The 10,679-nt window shown below is 44.4% G+C and overlaps 1 protein-coding gene across 4 annotated transcripts; it reads right to left on the reverse strand.

Annotated features, from left to right (window-relative positions):
- Positions 1-3,815: 3,815 nt before the first annotated feature.
- On the reverse strand, positions 3,816-7,381 carry LOC134184419 (uncharacterized). 4 transcript variants are annotated; one of them, XM_062652103.1, is made up of 8 exons: positions 6,736-7,381; positions 6,354-6,650; positions 6,243-6,297; positions 6,037-6,189; positions 5,831-5,974; positions 5,614-5,700; positions 5,265-5,544; positions 4,912-5,194 (listed from the first exon to the last, which is right to left on the reverse strand). In XM_062652103.1, exons 4-8 carry the CDS (start codon positions 6,094-6,096, stop codon positions 5,052-5,054), a joined length of 714 nt encoding a protein of 237 aa, XP_062508087.1. In that variant the 5' UTR covers positions 6,097-6,189; positions 6,243-6,297; positions 6,354-6,650; positions 6,736-7,381; the 3' UTR covers positions 4,912-5,051. The 4 variants fall into 4 exon arrangements, with proteins under 4 accessions (XP_062508086.1, XP_062508087.1, XP_062508085.1 ...); XM_062652101.1 differs by having other exon boundaries at positions 4,912-5,087; positions 5,157-5,194; positions 6,037-6,297; XM_062652100.1 differs by having other exon boundaries at positions 6,037-6,297.
- Positions 7,382-10,679: the final 3,298 nt, after the last annotated feature.

Genomic DNA, 10,679 nt, shown 5'->3' on the forward strand with positions numbered 1-10,679 from the left:
TAGAGGCTCCTTGCCTCTTTGTAAATCAATGCATCACTAGATGGCAGCGGACACAGAAATTGGTAGGATGCACAGAAACATTATCTGCTCCAACATCTATCTTGTACAACTGGAGAATCCTGTTTTTGTGGTCTAGACATTTGTACTGACATTCCTCTTGATTGAACCTGGGGGCACATAACCTGAGAAGCTCTCGTACGGAAAGGATGTGATGTGCCATATCCATACACTAGACTGACAACACTTGTTAACTGTTTCTGTATACGTCTTAAGTAGTGTATGGAGTAAGGAAAGGGCATGAGAGAATGATGAGGTAAAGAACTGCTACACGTGTACCATTCAAATTCAAGGAACCGGTGTTGGTACACCATTAGCAAGTTTCTGTGGCAAAGTTTATTTTACCATACTGTAGATATGATTTTACTTACATCCCAAGCTGCTAAGAATACTATCTCTAGGCACGTGACCTAGGCCATCTTGTCGTATTCTAGTGCTATTTTAGTATAAAATGACCATGCTTCTGTTCTTGTGTCCCCATAACTTATTTGTCCGCGTTCCCTGTCTCTGACGTTGATTAGGTCGTCGCTCGTACAAACCTGCAGTCGATCCTTGCAAATTAAGTTCTCCAGGAGACCATCTAGTCTTGTGTACATGTGTACGCTAGCCTGTCCTCGCGGTCAATTCCTTCATATGGCTTGCAGACGTGAGTGGCAGCATGTGTCTGTGTTTGCAATCGTCGGCTGTATGACGTGTTTCATACTGTTGTTCCCCAGCAGAGAGATTCGTGCATGTCGACGACGATGTCTCATGCATGATCTCCGTTATTCTTGTTTTCTTATCGGTTGGCCGTTGCCCTGCGTTTGGATAAAGTAACTGCACCTTTTGCATCGAGAAACAAGGTGGAAGCACCCTTGTAGACGAGTTCAGTCTCAGCTTTCCACATTTTCAGGCAGCTAAGAGCCAAGTCACGTGTCAAAAGACTCGCAACTGTATCGTTATTTCTACGAGGCGTACACAAAAGCCGAGCGACGATGGCTGTGGTGTCTCACATGAGTCTTGTTTGCGATCATTGTTATATTTGCAAAAACCCGGAGATGTGAGATAACAGTGAAAACGACCTCTGTAGTTATCATGGAAGTGTGACTCATTTAGAAACGTGCTATGAGACTTACAATCTATATAGTTATGGTATGAACGTCTGCAGTTACTTTCTTGCACGTTGTTCGCTTATTGTCATTCAGACATAGAAGAAAGAATGGAAAACGTTTCACAGGAAGTGGTGGTATGTTGGCGATCGCGCAATTCCACGTGACTGAGCACGTGCAAACTAAGTTGCGCAGGCGTAACGGCCGTGAATCTATCGTTGTACATCACTTCTGCAAAGAAGGACGCACGCATGCACGCAAAAGCGGCCCGGTGAGCCGGCGCATCTTGCACTCTGGGAATTAGGGATGGCGTACAGTGGCTGGCGAGCGCACGTCACATCCGCATACTCGGTTAATGAATTGAGCAAGCAAACTCCGGCTCATCTTATTTCAGAACGCCAAAGTCTACAGCCAGCTAATCCAGACGATCAATGCAGCACGTCACCACCGCTAAGACTAACGCGTATTCGTATGGCTTCATTAAATGAGAGTGGCAAGCAAGGCAGGGGCGTACCGTGGCCATTGGAATTGGGGGGCTGAAATACCCGAACACTGACACGCCCCTTTGACAAAAATTGTATTAGTAGCAACAATGCAGACCACAAAGTATTACGTTTACTCGTATACATATATACAGTATGGAGCAGACTAAACAAGCACCTATTTACTGAAAAATCATCCTGCGGTTTCCTCTTGCACAGAACTCTTACAAAAAGCTACGTAACGCTAGTTTTCACCTGACAAAATGGGAAACGCCCACAAAAACTGGGGGGGCTATAGCCCATTTAGCCCATGCCACGGTACGCGCCTGCAAGGTGTTGCTTTTGATGGATTCTGCCGCCCGGCGCTGCTTCATGGCGTTACACTACCCCAACGTGTAACTCCAATTGTCTCATTTGACATTCAGGCAAGTCTAATCTACTTGTAGCTGTAATCTGAGGAAACCTGTAGAATTGATGGCCTACTGTTGTGCTAATTAATTCTTTGCAGCTGTCAAGTGTGGAGACAGACATCTTTCAGAATCCGCGCCCACTGTTTCCTGCAGTAGATTGTCCAGTTATATGGGAGTGGGCAGTGTGTGATCAACATGCCCATGTAGACGTAACGCGCTCATGCCTCGAAGGAGCGTCATCGAATCTTCAACAAGAAGTAAGCTACCACCTTGAGGGTGAGAAGGAAGACAATGGTGAAGACTTGCCCGACGTTGGAGCCATCGAGGCAGCAGAAGAATCTGACAGCGGATCAGAAGAAGTCTATGATGTGTTGAAATGCGTTTGTGAATATTTGTTTTGGAGCGTGTTAAGTGTTTTGTCGTCTATAGAGGACAAAGCCACATTCAAATGCTTGGGATGCACAAAAGAAAGGACTTACCAGGAATGCCTAAAAGCGGCTAGAGAGAAAATGGAGCAGGACACGTTTGTGCCTATTCGTCTCCTTAAAGAGAACAGCAATCCTGTAGATCAACAAGCAGTAGCTTTTCAATGTCAACTGCAACAAGGCGGAGGTTGGACTACATTTGGATATGTTGCAAGAGAGCTGACAGGATATGTTAGAAAAGCAATGGACAGTAACCAAGTGCGTAGTGTTTCTTTTAAATGGGTGAAGTGGAGAAGCTGGGCAAGGTCTGGAATGGGCTATTATGCAGCTATAGATGTAGTTATACGAGGGTGCTGGGCACTTGCTGTTCACGCAAAATCCAGCTTCTGATAGTAGTTAGTGTGCAGTGTACCTTAGCAATATAATATTGAATATATGGTATATACACCTAGGTGCTGAACGCAGTAAAGTATGGTGTTTTCCTGTCTCCTTGTCAGTCTGTCTGTCTGTCTGTTAGTCTGTCTCCTAACCTGTTTGTCTGTGTCAGTGTGGTCGTCTACCTAGGATGTGTATGTTAACCATTATCTCAAACAAGTCTCCCAAATGTCAATAAGTACTAGTAGTAGAGTCTCTTCCTGGTTGTGGCAGTTGTGGTGGTTGAGGTAATACAGGTGGATTGCTGTGAAATTGCTGCCTTGTCGTTTTAGTTCCTCTCACTGGCATTGATGCCTGCCGACAAGGATCTGTCCTACATCTTCTCTTCGAGGTAGCCGTAGAAAATCAAGTCTTTGCCTGCTATCACTAGTGGGACTGTCAAAACAGGGAATGCCATGTATTCTGAAACGGTTCTTGTCACTTGTGTGGTAGTAGAATAGCAGATCGGGGTCTATTCTCTTTATAAACTCGTTGCAAATGACCCTCCATCGGTTTTGTATCGCTTTGAGACTGTAATTTAGTCCAAGTTGATTGTGGAGGATCGAAAAGAAACATTCCACATCATCACTTGAAGAGGCCCTGGGATGCTGCGGAATCTCATGTAGTTCCGATGATTGCCGTCGGCGATACTCCTGACTCTCAATGTTGGTTAGGACGGCAATTAGAGTTTCTCGGCTGAATCCTCTGATGCCTTTCACTGGCCTGCAACACAAGTTTTTGTGAACCACCTCTGAAAATGGTATTAAATAACCAGTTAACTACACTCACTGATTTACTTCTAGATAACTGAAGTCATAACTCTGTCTATGCCAAGGCATTAATTCATCCAAGACATATTGAAGCATCTCATAATTGTATTTGCATCGTTTAAGCTGTGATATTGCTCGTCCATCAGAAGCAACATGCCAATTGCACACTGTTTGCACATAAACAGCCTCGTTTGTGTAACCTCTTTGTCTTAGATACTGGGCAACAGACTTAGAAAAGATCCTTTCGGCATCTTCTACGTTTTGCTTCCTTTGCCCTGAAAGCGCCACGTAGGTTAGACATGTCTCTCTTGTAATCTCTCCAGGTGACAACCTTTTGGACCATCACTTCTTGTGTGACTAGTTATCCTCTGTTTCAGACGTAAACTTAGTAGACAAAAATTGATTAATTTTGGTGTTATTACCTTTAACACATGATTGTGGTCTTCTCTTTCGTGAAATGGCTGCCCTGTGACTTTATCAATCTCAGGCTGGTAAGCAAATATGAGGAAGTTCTGCCCTTGTTTCTCCAGGTCCAGTATTTTGTGACGATGAAACAACTGGGCAATGATGAATCGAAGACAGTCCTTTCTTGTTTCTAATGCTGTGTTAGGACCTAAGTATAGAAAAGGACACGAAGGGATGTACATACTGTGTTTACTTGCAAGAAAAAGTCCTAACTTCCATTCCAAGCATGAGGAGTGAATCCATGTGGAACCGTTTTTATCCTCAGTTTTGCAATGCTGTCCCAATGTGTTAGACCAGATTTCTGCCATGACTGTGACTGCATCAGGATTTCTCTTGTGATAGCTGGATGACTGACTACAGCTTCAGGTGGATTAGATAGTTCTGCAGAAATTATGTTTTGTTATCATTATCAGTCCATTAGTTATGAAAAAGGAGTAAACCTTTCAATGTTAGCATTTGAAGCATCTTGTTGTAGCTGAGACGAGATACTTGAGCACGAGAGTCTGATCTAATTTGAAGGATGTTGGTTGGTCCAGTTGATCCTAAACTTCTTAGGCTGTTGAATTCACCATCCGTTACCAATCCTAATTACAAATTTAAAAATCAAAGTTACAGAAGAAATCAGCCTACAAATTACTGATCTATTTACTCATACCAACAACTTCCATGTTACGACTTTTCATTTCCATTTTCAGTTTGTTGGTAAGATGTCTCATCATGCTGTCCTTTAGTCCTCTATATGGTAGCAACTGAACAGGCAAAGCATACGGTTTTCTCCTTCTAGTTTCAGGGCTGACCATGAAAACCATTGCATGTGAGGCTGCCTGTCTTTGCTTCCTCACTATCCCTCGAACAAGAGACTCTATTCTACATCTAATTTCTGCCAGCTTAAATTGTGTTCTTCGACTGTCTTGTCCTTGAAGAGATGTAATGGTGAGGTCTAACTCAGCCACTGTTTCAACTGCCCACTGGCATCCTTCAACAAGAAATGGTACTCCCTCACATCCCACTCTAACTCAGTCACCACTTTTGTTGGCTGACTGACCTTCAGCTTGTCCAGTTCAGATGTTTTGGATTCTAGAGCTGCAAAATGCGTTGATAGGAAATTATCATTAGTACTATGTAATTAATTAATTAAGTTGTCTTTACTTACCACTTTGCAAATATTGAAGATCTTCAGTCAATTCAGACTGAAGTGTAGAAAGTACAAGCCTGGTCTGTGAAGTGCTGCTCTTTCCAATACTAGAAATGTCTTTGAGACGGTCTCTGTACTTCTTGTATGTTTTTTGCAGTGTCTCATCATTCAAGTCAACATCTCCAGACCATTCAAGACAGACAGATTCATGGAGACCAGGAATGACATCGCATCCATCAGCTTTGATCCACCATCGAGCACCTGGATTGCATTCAGAAGCTTTGTCCAAAGTTATGCCCTGTTGTTTAAACAAGACAATTAATCTCCACTTGTACAAGAAGAAACCCAGCTTATATAGCTAGCTCACCTGAATTTCTGTAGTTTTGAAAATTCCAGTATTGACTACACGAGTTCTCAGTGTAGACAATGCCAAAGAAGCATTGTTTATCTTAGCCTACAAAATCATACTACTAAGAGATGCAAGGCTAACAATCATTGTCATACACAATTTGCAGGAACAAAAGCATTGTCAAACTAAGACACTGCCTACATTGAATAATTAATTGCTATGGATTTCAGCTTACATTTCCCGGGATCATGGTGCTTTTCAATCCAGAGTGTTCATCATGCTGCCAGGTAGGGCCATTGTGCAAACAGTGCCATTTCATACCAAATTCAGCATACATGGTGCCCAACCAGTCCTCATAATCACGGGGGCATTTTGGAACCTAAAATAAAAAACAAAGCATATGTAGATCAAGTAATGGGTAAGACAAGAACGCAAAATCACATTGCTGTAATGACTGGCATTGAAAAAATTTATCTGATGTTCAATGTATCCTGTTGGCATTCTGTTGAGAGGCAGTCTGGTGGGATGGCCAGAAGTGTCAGGAAGGGAGCAACAACGTATCAAGCCATATATAATGTTGCTCCGGCCAGCCACCTTTAAATTTTTCATTGCTTATAATGAAAGTTCAATAAAGGCATCGTCAACACCTTCCACTTGGCTTTGAGCAGCAACGAAAGCAAACAGACTTCCAAGCACTTCAATCTAGCACATATTAGAAATTACATAGTAGAAAAGCCTAAAGATTACCTGCTTCAAACCTGGAACCTCAATGGTTGAGACTTCAGAAAATCAGCTACCTGTCATTGAAAACAACTCAGTCTGGGTACTGGCAGTTGTTGTTGTGGCTGGCTGGGATTCTACATTACTGTGAACACTTGTCTTCCTCTTGCCAGCTTTGGGTCTCTTTGATTTCAGGATTGGAGAGGCAACAGCTAGCACGAATTGGTCTTCTGCATCTACGCCCTCAAGGTCAATACCATAATGGATCTCTGCATCAGTGACAGTAGCAAATCTCTTAGCAAAATGGCCAATAACACGAAAACGACAAGGCGATGCTAGAAAAACGATAAACAGTGACTACTGTGTTGTGTTCATGCAACCAGAACAGTCATTATATTGTCTATTTGGTATTTGACATACCTGTTTGGTTAAAGTCACCATTCGAATTGTCATACAGAAATCTAGATGCTTCTTCCCACTTACAGTTACCACTATAGTACTTGGGCCATGCTGAATCCAGCTCCAAACAGTGTAAAGATACGCACATAACGAGAAGCTTTTCTTCACCTTTCGTCCATTCTCGAAACAAGGCCTTCCCAGCAAATCGACGCTGCACTTGTATGCCTTCTGTCTGGTCTTTTTCCTCTACCACGGATTCACGTGATTTCTTTAAATCACTGTAAGGAGTGCTACCAGTAGACGATGTCTTGTCGCGTGTACGTTTCGAATACGCTGAACTCATAATGCAAAACAACCAGACGCAAGCAGGCACGTGCGCTCTTGTACATGTAGAGCGATTTCGGTCGCTACGCGAAAATAAGGACAGGTAAATCGTAGGTTGATCGCCCACGTACGATCAACAATGGTCATTCCTTTCTCATGTGAACAATAGAAGAGCTAGCACCTGCAACCACAAAGAAACGGAACAATTCTAGCTGACAAAGTTAGTATGTACAAAACACTTCCTCAGGCGATTTTGTTGAACAAGATAACACGTTCCATTGTCTAGACAATATCTAGAAGCAGCAACATATTAGAAAGTTTCTACAATAAGTAAAATTCGCTACTTCAAGCTATAGGCGTGGCATTAGCGCACGTTAGTAATCGTCCTCCTCTGAGTATAGGACTAGTACTACCCGCCCTATGGGCGGTGGCAATCTGGGCGGTGGCAATCTGGGCGGTGGCAATCTATCGTTGTACGCCACTTCTGCAAAGAAGACGAACCTTTCGTGACACACGGACGCACGCAAAAGCGGCCAGGTGAGCCGGCGCATTTGCACCCTGGGAATTAGAGGATGGCATGCAGTGGCTGGCGAGCGCACATCACAACCGCATACTCGGTTAATTGATTGAGCAAACAAACTTCGGCTCATCTCATTTCAGAACGCCAAAGTCTCGTTTCTTGCCGAAATCCGACTCGACCGTTCGTCTCCGACGGCTGAACTCGACCGGGTCGTCGCGTTTCACGACGATTGGGGACCGGCGTCGTGTCGATCGGCCCATTACAGACATGTGGACAGACGGAAGTGGGCGTTCCCGAGCGTTATTTATCTTACACACTCCAGACAGCGCAGTTTAGACTCTACGCAAACATAAAACGTCATGATTTATTCGTGGAGAAAGACGCTACTTCCGGAATGAAGACGCATGTGACATACATTTAGATGTACGGACGCACGAACACATGGCCCAGTGAGCCGGCTTAAAACCTCTGACTGCAGCGGCCGCATGTTGCACTTTACTGTAGACCAGATAGCGTAGGCAATAGCTGGTGAGCATACGTCACCTCCACATACTCGGTCAATTGAACAAACAAACTCCAGCGCATCTCATTTCATACCGCCAAAGTCTCGTCTCTGGCCATCAGAGTCAGCCCGGGCGAAATCCAACTCGACTGTTCATCTCTCACTCGCGATCTCGACCCTTCCGCCGCGTTTCGCGACGATCCGAGACCGGCGTCGTGTCGATCGGCGCCTTACAGACATACATGTGGACAGACGGAAGTGACCGTTCCCGAGCGTTCGCATATTACAGTATAGGATTGTACCATCAAGGATATGCTAGGCATATGTAGCTCTAATATCCGATTGCATACGTTCACTGTTTACATTTCGTCCCTGCGCTGTATGTAGCTGCATTAAAAGAGATTCATTTTTTTATTTACTGCTTGGAAAGAGATTCATTCACACGATCCTGAGTTCTAGTTATCTGAAGCTGTGAGGTCCAACGTGATTCAATCAGCAGCCTAAGTAGCTTGGACTAGGGTCGCACTAGACGCCGCTCTATTACTGTGCTAGGCTACAAGAACAATACGAATCGAGAAGCTCGTGGTACGATTCGAGAATATTTGGAGCCTAGCAGCGCGTGCCGTACATGACAGACAGGGTGTTGACTAGGACTTTCGTTCTAGAGTCTCTTGGAGATGAAGTCCTCTCTCCCAGGAAGTTGGCAAATACGTAGAACTTGCTTAGGGACAGGATACCAGTATTGAAAGGAAAGAAGTAGAGTACGAATGGAAGGCTAAGTCGGTTGCAAGACATTGCGTGTGACACATGAGAATAACTGTTAGGCTAATCGTATTAGTAGCCTGAGGCTTGGTGACATACGAGCTGAGCAAAACGGTAGGCGGGATGCTCCCAGACCCTCACCGTGTTGTCTTGTAATACGAGGACCGGGCACGACATCCGAGAGCTGGTATATAGGCTAATGAAGCTCGTCATTTTGCTGTTTGTTGTGGGGACGTTCACGTATTCAGACAGCACAAAATGTAGAGGCAGCGCTGTTCGTCCAAGACGTAATGTTATCGCCGAGACAGTGGAAGAATCTTTGAAGAAAGATTCGACTTTGACACAGCAGAGCAACACGTTGGTGTCCTTTGGCCTTACTCACTCAAGTGACATTTTGTACAACGAGTGGCTTCACAGCGACGATGTACCTTCGTTGCCAGTCGTCAAGGGCACGTTTGGCTACGCAGCTGCCCGTCTTGTTTACGTACCGAATCCATCTACTCATAAACCTCAACCAATTGAAATGCTTGTTGTGCATGGTGGACGAGTGAGTCGAGCCACATATCGCGTATACGACGACCTAGAGACAGAAGTTTCTGATCAAATTCAGTTCTTGATGTTTACCCTCAACATTGGTGTAGAAGTGCCAATCAGTGTGGGCAGCAGTGATGGATCTCCAGGAAGGAGATATTTGCATACAGCCGCGTCTTTTCCAACTCTAGCGGCTGGTGGTCGCCCCGTTGTTTTCTATGGTGGGCTAGACAAAGACAGGCGAGAGCTCGGAGATGTGTGGCACCTAAAAGTAAGTAAGAAGAAAAGCGAAGGTCTAAGCTGGAGCAGCACTGTAGAAGGACCAAAAAGGTATGGCCATTCATCTGTGAGTCTCGGAAATATCATGCTAGTGTTTGGAGGCTGTAATCAAACTATGTGCATGAATGATGTTTATATGTACAATGTAATGCAGTACACGTGGGTGGAAGTAAAAGCAACAGGTACGATTCCCTCTTCCCGAGGAGGGCACGTTGCTATTGCTGTAGAGCAAGCTAATCTAATGTTCATTCATGGCGGAATGGAGATGCCTATAACGATAGTATCCCATACTAACTATAGTGTTTTTGGTGACACGTATGTCTTTGACATAAAAACAAAGGTGTGGCAACTACTAAAAGTAATCCCGCCCACAGGTCTGTCCATAGCCCACGCAGCGTCTGCTTTCTTCCAATACTCAAATCACGGTCGTTGGGTGGTGTATGGCATCATTAGACGGAACTTAGACGATCTCGATAAAGCAGTGCTAGCGGAGTTGGCAATTCAGCTGTCAGACGGGTCCATCACAAGCGGATGGGAAATAAGAAATGAGTCGCATTTTCTGCAGTTTCCCAAAGACAGAATAATGACTTCGTTAGTTATGTTTAGAACAACTACTGGAGACCAAGTTGCCTACATGATAGGTGGGGCGCAAAACGTCAAATCGTCAATCCATCATTTCTATGATCCTCTCAATGAGGTATGGTTGTTGCGTCAATATGAAGGATCGGCAGCATACGAATGGATTTATGTGTGTGCCGCCAGTGAGCATCCAGAACCGAGAGCTGGAGAAACCATCACAGTACTGGAAGGTGGGCATTTTGCGGTCTTTGGAGGTGTAGAAAAGTTCTCATCTGGTACAGTACCACATTTGCTGATAGTAATGTGTGGCAAGTGTCTATAGAAAATGGAAATATACAATCATGGAAAAAGACCATTCCTACTAGTCGATTGCTTGCAGGAATCGTTGGTCACTCTTCAGTATCAACTGTATTGTCAACTAGCGAATCTAACGACACTGAAATGACTGGTCCCAACGCAATTCTGGCA

This window comes from Corticium candelabrum, chromosome 9 (genome assembly GCF_963422355.1).
Source record: "Corticium candelabrum chromosome 9, ooCorCand1.1, whole genome shotgun sequence".
Lineage (NCBI taxonomy): Eukaryota > Metazoa > Porifera > Homoscleromorpha > Homosclerophorida > Plakinidae > Corticium > Corticium candelabrum.